At 39.4% G+C, this 14,108-nt stretch overlaps 1 protein-coding gene across 26 annotated transcripts in view; it reads right to left on the bottom strand.

Annotated features, from left to right (window-relative positions):
• The window catches only part of DLG2 (discs large MAGUK scaffold protein 2), a 2,053,927-nt gene that overhangs the window by 353,240 nt on the left and 1,686,579 nt on the right, over positions 1-14,108 (bottom strand). For all 26 annotated transcript variants that reach the window (XM_080687299.1, XM_080687274.1, XM_080687295.1 and 23 more), the window contains one exon: positions 6,019-6,175. In XM_080687299.1, the coding sequence (XP_080543425.1) occupies positions 6,019-6,175 (157 nt within the window). The remainder of the gene's footprint in view (positions 1-6,018; positions 6,176-14,108) is intronic.

Below are 14,108 nucleotides of genomic sequence, written 5' to 3'. Positions count from 1 at the left end.
AGCAACTCCACTTAGTTAGATTTCACTTCAAAGTTGTTTAATAGTTGCCCTGGCTGATACAGACCCTGAAATTGATCAAATCTTTTAATTCTTTTTTTTTGTTGTTGTTGTTGTTAATCCTCACCTGAGGATATTTTTTTTCCATTGATTTTTAGAGAGAGTGGAAGGGATGGGGAGAGACAGAGAAACATCAATGTGAGAGAGACACATTGATTGGTTGTCTCCCACACATGTCCCAACTTGGGCCCAGTATTGAGCCTACAATGGAGGTACGTGCCCTTGACCAGAATCAAACCCGGGACCCTTCAATTTGTGGGCTGATGCTGTAACCACTGAGAAAACTGGCTAGGCCTTAAGTTTCTCAAATCTTGATGAGAAAGAGTAGGGTGGGAATGCACCCAAAATACATGTTATTCAATGTCTTTCAAGATAAAGATTTTCAGTATTCTCTTCAGCAAATACTGTTTCTTTGAGCAAAATTATAAGCTAGGCCCTTGGAGATGAAGCTGGGTAGGGAGAACAAGTCTACCCATTTTCTTGGGAGAAGCTGTGAAATTACCCTTAACCTGAATACAGATGTTGAATCATCCCAGTTTGCAGATATGCACTGCTGTGTTTAAGCTGGTGTTGGTCTCTAAGTCTTTTTGTCCTTCTTCTGGGGTTGGGGAAGGTGAGGCGGGTGGAGCTGCTAGAAAAAACGTTCTCCTGGTCATGGTGGACCAGAGCTGGGACTGACGCTTGTCCCTGAGGGGAGGGCGAAAGTTTTGCTAGAGCCTGGGTGACTCCTTGTGTTGAGGATGAGAGGAGAGAAGCTAAAGGAGCTGCTTAGGTGAGACTTCTAGTTGAAGTTGTTGTGCTTTTGGAAACGAGGTGACAGAGCAGCATAGAGCGGGGAGATGCTCTTGTTCCTGTCTCTACATGGGCCTCAGAAGCCTCTCTGGTATCTCGGGGTATGGTGGCTTCAGAAACACCGGGAAACAGCCCCTTATGAAGAAACCCTCAAGCACTGAAAACTATGAAAGCAAAACTCCTTCGAGAGGGTGGGGCCATGGCTAGAGAGGAAGGACATGGCCCATGCGTGGTGATCCCTGAAGGGCTGGGTAAGAGGACCACTGCACGGGGGTTTCAGGCAGAATGCTAGGGGGGATTTAGAATTGCCATTTGAGATAACAATATAAGGGTGACTTAATCAGTACTCCAGGATGGTGAACAGTGTACATAGTACTCAAATTTATTTAAATAACTTGACGGGAAGGATCTGGCAAATATAAAGTCTCTCCCTCTGCATGGCTCTAAACATGAAGATAGTAGGAACTCTGAGAATTAATCAAGCACCCAGTTCAGCTGGGACGCATTGTCACTCTCTCTAAATCCACAATATAATTCCAATTTCAACTTAAAAATTCACAATTACCTATTGTTCCTTCAGCTAAATAGCTGTAGCATTTCACTCCTGACAACACATATTCCCAAGCAGGTTAGTTAAATACTTCCAGTCCATCCAAAGGGAGCTTTGGAGTAGAGTAGCAAGGTCAGCCAGGGTGGTCATGTTTGGATTCCCAAGGAATGAAGAAACTAGAATCACTTTGTGAGACAGGGAGGAATTTCTTTACGGGGGTATTACCTCTATGTGCTCTGCTCCACATTTTTTTTTTTTTTTTCATATCAAAGCACTGAAACAAATAACAGAAGCTTTTCTATCTTTCCCACTGCAGGAAGGAAGCCGGAGGAGACAACTGCACTAGTTAACAGTTAACCTGACTGCATGCTGAATGCCCTAAATTCCCCTTCATGAATGCCTCTAGATAGAAAAAGGTTCGATTTGATTAGGCTTTCTACAACAAACCCCTGAGAATCAGAATACACAAAGGAGAATTTAGACAGAAAAGATCACTGACAATACATGCATGGAATGTAGTAGCCTCCGGTGATTATTTATTTATCTCTCAGCATCTTAGCTACTTTAGTTCATTAGCTCTGGTGGGCGGGAGCATGGGGGATAAATCTCTACAAGGGAGGTAGAACCTCCATCTTCGACAATACATGAACACTAGATGGCACCCATAATCTTAACACAGAGTAGAAAGCTGATTGCCTTTTCTTTAGAGGCAAGTATGCCGACTACCTTGTAGGAAAACAGTCTGTAAGGGGAACTATAAAAATAACACATTTCCCACTGCTGGTGTCCTCTGAGGTGCTCCTTAGTGAGGGTTTGGTGGTCAAATCTGTTTGGGAAGAATCATATACTTTATCTGCCTCTAAGAAGATTCCCAATGAACACTGGTAACAGATATAATTGAGAAGTTTTTCAGTGAAGATTGGTACCAGGGTACCCTTTCTCTTAATAGCACTCTAATGCAATCCTGCTGTTTCACATTTTGGGAAATGCTGATCTAGTCCAAGCTCTGTCCCAAAGAAGGAATGGCTCAAACTACCTCAAGAGGTCTTCCTTATACAAGGTTACCTGACACTCTTTAACAAGCATCCGGTACATTCTTTTTTTTTTTTTTTTTTTTAATATATTTTATTGATTTTTTACAGAGAGGAAGAGAGAGGGATAGAAAGTTAGAAACATCGATGAGAGAGAGACATCGATCAGCTGCCTCCTGCACGTCCCCTACTGGGGATGTGCCTGCAACCCAGGTACATGCCCTTGACCGGAATCGAACCTGGGACCCTGCAGTCCGCAGGCCGACGCTCTATCCACTGAGCCAAACCGGTTTCGGCCATCCGGTACATTCTTAATGCAGAGTTGTTAGTAGAAATATGACATGCTATTGTCTCCTCTTTTTCCTCAGTATGCTATATCCACATATCTCTATCTCTATCTCTATCTCTATCTCTATCTCTATCTCTATCTCTATCTCTATCTCTATCTCTATCTCTATCTCTATCTCTATCTGTACTCACACACATATTAGCTATATTGACATATCTGCTTTTAGGCTGTGAACATTTTGAGGATATTTATCTCAGAACCTGGCACATAGTTAAGTCATTAGTAAAATAAATAAACTAGGAAGATTCTATAATTTGTGTGGGAAAATACTTCTGGAAAATAGAAATGGACATTATGCTCCTGATCAGAAAGGTAATGGCCTATTATATAAGTCTCTTTTCCATAAAGACTAATTGAGAGTAGAGACCTACCTTCCAGTTCTCTTCCCTGCAGATTCTATTTTTCTTCTCTATACTACATTACTGTTAGCATAACTTGTTTGCAATTAACCTTATATGACCTAGTAATATGTATTGAACTTTTATTTAAGTTGATTACTATTCATAGTTTTTGTTTTTGTATTTTCCAGGAAGGCATATCTTGTCCTGATACGTCCAGTGTAAGCAGTAGATGCAGAATATTCTTCCTACACATTTCATTGTTAATCATTCTATTCTGACAGTTTTATTTTCATATTGTAATGTTTGAACTTCTCACACCTGTTTATTCTTTTCTCGAAGTGTAAACAAATGAAATTCCAATACTGAGCCTTGAAACTAGCTGCTGTCTAGCCACAGTTTAAATAATTTTCACAAAATTAAAAAGGAGAACTGTTCCCTCTTCCTTTCCACTTACAAAAGGGCAGGTAACAGTTTCATCATTGAACTATTTCTTACAAATGTTGTACATATAAAAAGGTATATCTGAACTTCAGAGATTGTTTTGTTCTGTGAACTATATCTCTAAAAAGACTATATAATTCCAATTGGTTGCCTTATGTGGTCCTGGCAATAATATTTAAATGGGTACAACTACTTTTGAAAGTAGAAATTCTTGTGAGTTTTCTTTAATGAGCCATAAGAAGATTATTAGCTCATCCCTTTTTCTACCAGACAGAGATTAAAATGAATAAAACCTGCAGCTTAGGGGATTTCTCATTTAAACAGAGTTAAGTAGTCTAATGACATCTCTGTGCCTCAGTTTTCTTCATTATTAAAATGAGCATAATAAGACATAGGGCTGTTTGTTATAAAGTTAAATTAGTTATAATAGTTGACTGACTCAAAAGTACCACATAAATATTAGCTCTTTCTAGTTCTGTGTGCTCCTGAGTGTGGTGTGTACACAGAGCAGTGTGTACTAAGAAGGGCTGAATGAGACCATTGACAGGTTTTGAAGAGAGATTGTGTTGTAGGGAGAAAAAAAACACACTGATTTGGGGTCAGAAGACCTCATTTTGAGTTCAACATCACATTCAGTAGCTGCAGAGTTTTGAACAAATCACGTAGCCTTTCCAAGTCACCTTTCCCTGATGTGGAAAGTGAGAGTAACAATAACCTGCCTTGATCCTTAGAATTTCTTTTAAGATCCTCCAAATTAATGCATGTGAAAATGCTTTGTATCTGGGAATACACTTGATGATGTGAATGCTGATTGTAATAAAAGGATAAGTGGATTCTCATTCTACAGATTTTGAGCCAGGAAAATGAGGATACATTAGTACGTCCTAGATAAAATTTTAGAGTTCATCTCTCAGGCTACAGTGACTTTTTAAAGCATCATCATATTTATTCAAAACTTTTTCATTCAATAAACATTTTTTTGAGAGACTGCTAAGCACCAGGCACTTTGCTAAATGTCAAGGATACAAACTTATATAAGATAGAGAATTTGCTTTCAGAGAGCTTTTTCCACTTAGTACAGAAAGAAAGATGTAAATAAATATAGGCAGTAAGGTTTAATACTGTATATTAAACCTTATCATTATATCTTATATATCATTTAAGTATAGAAGAAGTAGATGGGGGAAGTAGTTGAAGGGATGATGTTCGGTTCTTGGATGACAGAACAAGGTTGGGGCCTTTCCTTATTCCTTCCATACTCAATCCTCCCAGACACCTGCTAGCTGATGCCTGAACAAAGGTACACATGTGTGGGAGAACCATATGACACATAAGGCAAGATCATTGAACACTTTGCTCAGGTCAGCTGACTATGTTATATAGGTAAGTCGTGTGTGTGTTTGGGCGGGGAGATGGAATAACGGCTAACAAATATAAGGTTGCTTGGAAAATTCCAGCTATAAGCTATAACTACAAAACAAAAGCAAATTTTTCTAAGTACATGATAAAAAACCATACTAAGTGCTTCACTGAGTTATGAACCATAACCTCAGTCATAAGAAGTAGGCTCCTTATGTAATTCCCCATTATGAGTTGCATGAGTACCAACATTTCAGTGTAGACATAAATACTCACAATGGATTTAACTACCTATCATAAAGCTTGTACCAGGGAGATAGTTTAATGTAGTGGAAAGAAGCAGTCATTAAATATTTGAGTAAAAGAAAGGACGTGGAGAAGAAAGGAGGAAGAAAGGAAAGAGGAAGAAAATAAATGAAGAAAGTGGCAAAGGAGAGAGGGAAGACGTAATGGGTATTAGAACTGAATGTTTAAACCCTGGACTCTCTCAAGTTACATAAACTTTGACAAGTTATTTAACCTCTCTGAACCTTATTCTCTTCATCTGAACATGGGGCAATACCTTTCAGGGTAACTGGGAGAATTAAAAATTACTTTTATAACATTCTTGGTAAATAATGAGTGTTCAATAACTTGTCGTTGGTAATTCTTGCATTTAGGTAAATGGTGATGCTGCTACCACTTATCAATGTCACCAAATTGTGGATAGCATTATGTTATGCATTTTCTTGAATAGTTGTATGCACAAAACTATACATATTATAAAGATTCTATTTTCATAATAGAATCCTGCATTTGTAAAAAAAAATGCATTTAAAAATATAAATAATTACCTTAAAGAGGCATGTTTCTCAATGTTCAATTGGATGCACATATTCTAAGAAAATCTAAATAAAAACACTAGCCCCTTTACCTGTATCTAAGGAAGAAACAAACATCAAGCACCTGAACACCATTTAAACTGTAACATGTACCTGAAGCCATAATGCTCTCATCATTTTCTTTTGTAATTAAGGTGCTTTTGGACTCATAACTGAAAGTCATTTTTTTTTTTTTTTTCTTGAATGGTGGGAATGAAGATTAAAGAGAAATACTCACGGATAGGATCTGGTCTCCTCTCTGGAGCTCTCCACTCAGGTCTGCTGGTCCACCGGCCAGAATGAAGGACACAAAAATACCTTCTCCGTCTTCCCCGCCCACAATGTTGAAGCCCAGGCCAGTGGAGCCTTTGTGCAGCACCACCTTGCGGGGCTCCCTGCAGAAACAAGCGGAGAACGCAGCTCATGGGTGACCCGATCAAGACTTAGAGGGCTTTTACTTTCACTGAGATATGAGATACCAGCAATTCACTTACTTCGCTTTCCAAAATAAGATAGAGCTGCACATCAAGAAAGATGTTACTATCAGGGGAAGTACTGAATTCCTCACGGAAATAAGTGCCAAAATACCATGCAAAGCCATTTCTTAATTCCAAAACATTTCCTTAAACTAGCCTTACTTTCACTTTACCATTGTTTAAAACATCTGTTTTTGTATTGCGCACCAAATAGTACTCAGTAGGATGGATGTATCCAAAAAGAGAGACAACTTAGGGAGCAAGAAACTAGACTGACTAGGCCAGACATGAAAGATCTTACAGAGTTAATTAAAATTTACTCTGTAGGTAGTAGGGACTTATTGGAAGACTTTGAGGTCCAAGAATAATTATGATGGGAGGCAGAAAAATCAGTTAGGATATTGACCAAATGATCCAGGTTCCAGGCAGTGACAGCCTAAACAATGATGATGGACAAGGACCCAGACATTGGGGGAGGAGGGGAGTAAGATCATCTAAGTAAATCACAAAAGGGGAACGGTAGTGAAGCCCAGGGTGAATGTGATTTTTACAAGTTTCAGTTTCAGATAATGTTGGCATATCCACGTGGAGATGTTTGGAAGCAGTCGGACACAAAGGATAGGATTTGGGTCCTTACATGCAGATTTGAGGTCATCAATAAAAAGATAAAAGATCATATTTTGAGCCAACAGTTCACTGAGATTGTGGAGAGGCCAGAAAATTATGGAATATAAGATTGTAAGGGATCATAGAAAGCAACTAGTTCTATTTTCTATGTAAGTAGTTTTAAGAAATGTATTCTGCAAGCCTTAGGTTTGACCAATGTGCCTTTTGTTATTTTTGTTTTGTTGTTAATCCTCACCTCAGGATATTTTTCCATTGATTTTTAGGGAGAGTGGAAGAGAGAGGGAAAGACAGAAACATCAATGTGAGAGAAACACATTGATTGGTTGCTTACTGAACGAGCCCTGTAGGTCATAAATCTGATTGCTTGTCTAAGTCATCTTTTTGGAATTTCACAAGGCTAAAATCAATGTGTCAGCTGGGCCAAGCTCTATGGGGAAGCTTGGGGGAAAATCCACTTCCATATCATTCAGGCTGTTGGCAGAATCCAGCTTCTTCAGTTTCTTGCGGTTAGTAGGACTGCATGAGTTAGGGTTTTCCAGAGAAACAGAACCAATAGGAGATATAAGGGATTTTATTACGAGGAATTGGCTCATGCAGCCATGGATGCCGAGAAGTCCCAGGATCTACAGGTGGCAAGTTGGAGCCCCAAGGGAGCTGATGATGGAAGTTTCAGTTCAAGTCCCAGTCTGAAGTCAGGATAGCAATGTCCCAGCTCAAAGACAGTGAGAAAGAGAGAATGTTTTTTCTTACTATGCTTTTTTGTTCTATTCAGGCCCTCTATGGGTTGGTTGGGGTCACCCAAATTAGACAGGGCAATCTGCTTCAGTCCATATACTAATTCAGATGTTAATCTAATCTAGGAATACCTTCATACCACCTAGTTCTGCCACTCTGCTGCCTGATGGGAGTGCAAGTCCAGCTCTGTTTAGACCACTGACACCATCCCGTGGAGGGGGTGGGGGGCATCTCATAACTGCCTCTCCAGGCTGTCTCTGGTGGGGTCAGAACTCAAGCTATTGTATAGTGTACTAGCACTGTAAGGGTCAGGGGATACTTTTCCCTTTGGTGTTTGGCTGGAGTCGGGCTACTATTATCAAAAGTTTCCCTGTTCTATTAGCCCACGCTTGCCCCAGGCTTTTGGTATAGGAGCAGGCTCTTCTTTCTTTAAAAAAAAATTATTTGTTTTCTGTTTTTGTTTTTTAAATATGTTTTTATTGATTTCAGAGAGGAAGGGAGAGGGAGAGAGAGATAGAAACATCAGTGATGAAAGAAAATCATTGATCGGCTGCCTCCTGTATGTCCCCCAACCGGGGACCAAGCCCACAACCTGGGCATGTGCCCTGACCAGGAATGCAACCATGACCTGCTGGTTCATAGGTCGAAGCTCAACCACTGAGCCGGGCTAATTTTATTTTTAATTAAGAGGCTAGAATTAGAAAGATATGGGAATACTCTATTTTGGCTGGAGCCAGAAGTCTGGATCTGAACACAATTTGAGGATAGGGGTCAACTAGGGGTCAACTCTACGGGGAGTTACTGTAGAAATCTCCCTTTTCCTGAGTATAAAAAACACTCTTAGTGGATCCAATGAGATTCAAGCTATACATAGTAAACATACTAGTAGATACTAGTAGTGAGAAGGGGGCTATTATGACTCTAATGTTTATCCATGTGCTAGACATTGTGCTTGATGCTTTCTGTGCATCATCCCATTTATTCCTCAAAGCAGTCATTGGAAGGAGGTTCACTGATGTCTGTGACTGCTTTGAAACTGATCCAAAAGAAAGATGGATGGTTGATTGATAGATGAATAGGTAACCTGTACAGCAAGTGTAGTAACATGTTCATAGTGGAATCTAGGTTGTGCATTGTAGTAAAAGTCTTCAAACTTTTATTTGTGTTTGAAAATTTTTATATAAAATCTTAAGAAAAATCATCAACCTGATGAAGACATTATTATGACAACTTTTTAAATTAGTGAAATGAAATGCTTGCCCAAGTTTTTACTGTTTCTTAAGTTGCAAAGGTAAGATTAACACATAGATTCTGACTCAAAATCTCTGAGTCTAGAGCATGATCTATTCCAGAGACTGCAAATCAGCAAGCTGAAGGTTTATTCTGACCTACTATGTTTACAAATTTTTGAATTAGTTGCTTATTTTTAAAATTAGAAGAAAATTGCCTAAAGTATGGATTTATGGCTTCACATGGAATCAGACATTCTATCAACACTGACTCTCAAACTTGTTGCATAGCAACCATTGGCTAGAGCAGGGTCCTCTTCAGAGCGGCATTTATTCTCTACTGTGCCATCATCTCACCTCTCTCTCATGTTTCTCAGACAAAAAAGCTGTCAGTTGCACCTCATGTACACTTGCAAAGTTAAGAAGAAAGTGATGTATCTTGTACTGATGCTTCTATCAAAAATGGGAAAGTGAAAGCTTTATGGTACTAGAAAAATGGGAGAGACTATCATTCCTTTGGAAGTAAGAATTATCCTTACATGCTTACTATGCAAAGGGACTCTCTGCAGAAAAAATAGAGCTTTAAAAGAGCATTGTGGCCTGGCCAGTGTGGCTCAGTGGTTGAGCATCGACCCATGGACCAGGAGGTCATGGTTCAATTCCTGGTCAGGGCATATGCCCGGGTTGTGGGCTCAATCCCCAGTGTAGGGGTGTGCAGGAGGCAGTTGATCAATGATTCTCTCTCATCATTGATGTTCTCTCTCTCTCTCTCTCTCTCTCTCTCTCTCTCTCTCTCTCTCTCTCTCTCCCTTCCTCTCTGAAATATATATTTAGAAAACAAAAAAAGAACATTGTGAAACCTCATTCCCCATAACTTCTCTGTTACTTATGTGGGCTATTTTATTAGTGACCTCTGCACTTTGGTATATTGCTTCCTATTTGTATGGACATAAAGCATGTAATTATTGAGTGACAGTAGGTTTTACGTATTTTACCTGGACCTCATTTATTCAAATGATGTGAACAAGTCTTTACACCCAATTATTTGGAATTTTCTTAACTTGTGAGATTTAAATGTCTTTTTTAAAATACAATTTTATATTGTAGTGAATTATGATGCTTATTTTAATAATGGGGAGAAATACAAAGAAATAAATCTGTAAAATAATATGTAAATATAATGTCCTAAGCACACTCCAAATGATTTACTTTTTCTAATTTAAATTCCTTATACTGAGGACTGATTATATTAAAGTGCAGATTTTAATTTTTTTCATTTATTTTTTCCTGTTAGAAAATAAAAACCCTGTGAAGTATTAGAAGTTTTATTTTATTAATACTTAGATAAGCCAACTTGTCTATGCTAGTTGAGCTTAGACACATAGTTAATAAATATTAGAGCTAGTTCCTTTTTTGATTATTTAATTTTTATTTTTTAGGGCAGTTTTAGGTTCATAGTATCAGGGGAAGGTACAGAGATTTTCCATATAGCCTCTGCTTTCACACATGCATAACCTTCTACCCATTATCAGCATTCCCCACAAGAGTGGTACATTTGTTGCAGTTGTTGAACCTACAGGACACATCATTATCACCCAAAGTCCATAGGGTTCACTCTTGGTGTCATACATTCTATGGCCTTGGACAACTGTATAATGCCATGTATCCACCATTATAGGATCATACAAAATAGTTTCACTGTCCTAAAAAAAATTCCCCATGCTTCATGTATTCATCTCCCTCTCCACACAACCTCTGGTAATACTAATCTTTTTATTGTTTTCATAGTTTTGCTTTTTTCCAGAATGCCATATGGTTGGAATCACACAGTATGCTGCCTTTTCAGATTGGCTTCTTTCATTCAGTAATAGGAATTTAAGGTTCCTTCATGTTTTTTCATGGCTTGATAGGTCATTTCTTTTTATCCCTGAACAATATTCCATTGTCTGGATGTGTCACAGTTGATTTATCCACTCATCTCCCAAAGGACATCTTGGTTATTTCCAAGTTTGAGCAATTACGAATAAAGCTGTTATAAACACTGATGTGCAGGTTTTTGTGAGGATGTGATTTTTTCAACTTCTTCAGGTAAATGCCAAGGAGCATGATTGCTAGATCATATAGTAAGAATATGTTTAGTTTTATGAGAAACTGCCAGACTGTCTTCCAAAGTGGCTGTACCAGTTTGTATTCCCACCAGCAATGAGTGAGAGTTTCTCACCAGCACCTGGTGTCAGTGTTCTAGATTTTGACCATTGTAAAAGGGGTGGAGTGGTATCTCATTGTTTTGACAGAGCTTCTCTCTTTACCGCAAGTCAAATGTTTTGTCCATTAAATGGAGAGAGAACTTAATAAAAACTAAAAGAACTAAACTAAAATGTATTTTATATAATTCAGAGGAAGACCTGGAATTTTAAAAAGAAATATAATATCCTATATAATAAAAGCCTAATATGCAAATCGACCCAACGGTGGAACGATGGGTGGAACGACTAGTTGCTATGACATGCACTGACCACCAGGGGGCAGATGCTCAACACAGGAGCTTCCCCCAGCCGGCAGGCCCCAGGCCAGCCAAGGAGGGTGCCAGCAGGGGGTCCTCGATTGCCCCGCTGATCGCCCCACGGAGGTAGGCAACTGGCAGCAGTGGGGGGGGGGGTGCGAGGCCAGTGAGCGGGCAGTGCCAGGCCAGCCAAGGTGGGCCCCCCCCCCCCCGATTGCCCCGCTGGTTGCCCCACAGATCAGCCCTGATTGCTGGCCAGGCCTAGGGACCCTACCCGTACACGAGTTTCGTGCACCGGGCCGCTAGTATTCATAAAATACAGCTTCCAGAATTATTGACACTCACAGATTCACTTTAACTTCCCTAGCTTCCATCATTTGAACCATGCACTTTAATATTTCATCCTATGTTGCCTTGCATTAGTCTCTCTCTGAATGTCATGATATCCACCCCAACCTCTTTGTCCCCTCTATTTCAAGCCTACACTCTTATGATAGCCTCCTAATTGAAATGTCTTTGATTCCAGTTCCAATGTTCCAAACATATTGTCTCTATTGAAATGCATATCTGATTTTCTTAGTTTCCTGTCTAAATGTTTCCAGCCATCCTATACTCCAGCCATATCAAACTCCTCATGTTCCCCTGAGTTTGACATGTTGCTCCATACGTCCATTCCTTGGCTTAAACCATCCTAAAACTCAGCTCAAGTGCTACTTCTCTGATTCCCCAGGTACAGGTGGTCACTTGCTCCTTGGGGACACATTGTGTCTTGTCCACTTAACTTTATTGTGGTATTTATCACGCAGTGCAGTGATTATTTGCTCTTGTATGTGTCTCTCTCAATAATCTGTGAACTTTGGGAACCCAGGCACCAGCATTTCCCCAATCGTAATAAGACTGACAAATAACAGTAATTCAGAAAATAGTTATTAAATGAATGAATGAACTCCCACGAAGATTTAGACCTCATTTTGCTCTTTACTTCAAATTATCCATAGGTATCTGCAGGTTCCACATCCACAGATTCAACCAACTGGGCAAGTTTGGTTAGATCTGTGGATGCAGAATTTGTGGATACAGAGGGCTGACTGTATAATTATTTATGCAAATATTGTTCCTTTTTGCTAGATTTTCAAAAACAGTTTTTAAATTGAGTTTTAGAGAGAAAGAGAGAAAGGGAGAGACAAAGAAAGGGAGAGTGTGAGAGAGAAACATTGATGTGAGAGTGAAACATCAATTGGCTGCTTCCTGCATGCCTCCCACCTGGGATTGAGCCTGCAACCTGGGCATGTGCCCTAACCAGGAATTGAACCGGTAACCTTTTGGTGCATGGAACAATGCCCAACCAGTTGAATCACATGAGCCAGAGCCTTTTTTGCAGATTTTAACCAAAAATGGCATCTAAAGTCCACAGGGATAGGACTGATAACACTAATAAGTGAAGCAGGCTGAGTAAGGATGGTAGCAAATTGGAAAATATATTCCATTTAAAAGGCTTCTGCTCAACTCTGGATCATTTCTTCGAGTAGGAACACCAACTAGTATTGCCAGATTCTCCAATTTCTAAAGATATGGGAGGAATCTAGATTTTTATGTGAATTTTCCAGAATTTTAAGTTGACAATGATAAAAAAATTAAAGGTGTGGTGCTGGATCTCAACATGTCAGCAGTGGATCCAGCTACAGGATGCCAGTGAGCCTCTGTGCTGTGGGCACTCTGATAGCATTATTCAATGTCACTTTCATGTTTGTCTCCTCCATGGTGCTCAGCATGGCACTTGGTTCATGGTAGTTCTCTGTAACTTTAACTTGATTTAGTATTCCATTCTCAGCACCACCTCTATTCTTCCCATTCAAGTTTTCTCATCTGGAATATTCCGTTCCTTGATCTTATCCCTCTTCCCCCCCTCCGCTTTGTCTTATTTCCCTCCCTTTTATATTAGACTGCTCAAGGTCCACTTTCTTCATAATGGCCCATCCCAAATATTTTGAGCTACAGCTCTCACTTCTGCATGTTTATTGCCTGGACCAATGACTTTGGGTCTGGTAAATATAATGCCCTACATTTCCATGAACTGTTTTGTGTGTGAGGTCATTGTAGCCTCCGGTGAGATTATAATCTATTGAAGATATGGTATCCTCATAACTTCTAGATATTCCCAATACACCCAGAAGACTGCTCAATAAACACATGATGACTGAATAAATGAGTGCACACCCCCAGTTTATAAAGGACTGCAATACCTTTATTACTGAAATGATTCGGGCTCCAATTTACTCTGTTATTTATCATCCAGGATTCAGATGACTTAGGGGCCCATTACTAGTCATTATTATACATCATAACACATAGATTATGGAACAAAATTCTAACTCTCACTCTTCTTTCAGGATGGAGCTCAAGGATCATGATTTTCTGGAAGCCATCCCTGACACTCTCCTTAATCTCCCTATTCTAGTCTGGGTTAGTGCCTCTTCTAGCATTCTCTCCATGTATCTATCATAATCCTTATTACACAATTGGTTTACTTGTCTCCTTCTCCAGCTACAGTGATCAATTAGGGAGCAGGAATCATACCATTTGCTTTTGTATCCACTACTAGTAGGTACTATCTACTAATTTCAGTTTTCATATTAGATTTTAAGTATGGACTCTATAGAAGATGGAAACTGGTTACTCAGCATATGATTTTAAAAAGCAACAGCCCAAGTGCCCATCAGTAGATAAGTTAAAAAAAAGGCTGTGGTATATTTATACC

The sequence above is a fragment of the Plecotus auritus genome (genome assembly GCF_963455305.1).
Source record: "Plecotus auritus genome assembly, chromosome: 9".
NCBI classification, from domain to species: domain Eukaryota; kingdom Metazoa; phylum Chordata; class Mammalia; order Chiroptera; family Vespertilionidae; genus Plecotus; species Plecotus auritus.
This window is presented reverse-complemented; position numbering and strand designations above follow the sequence as displayed.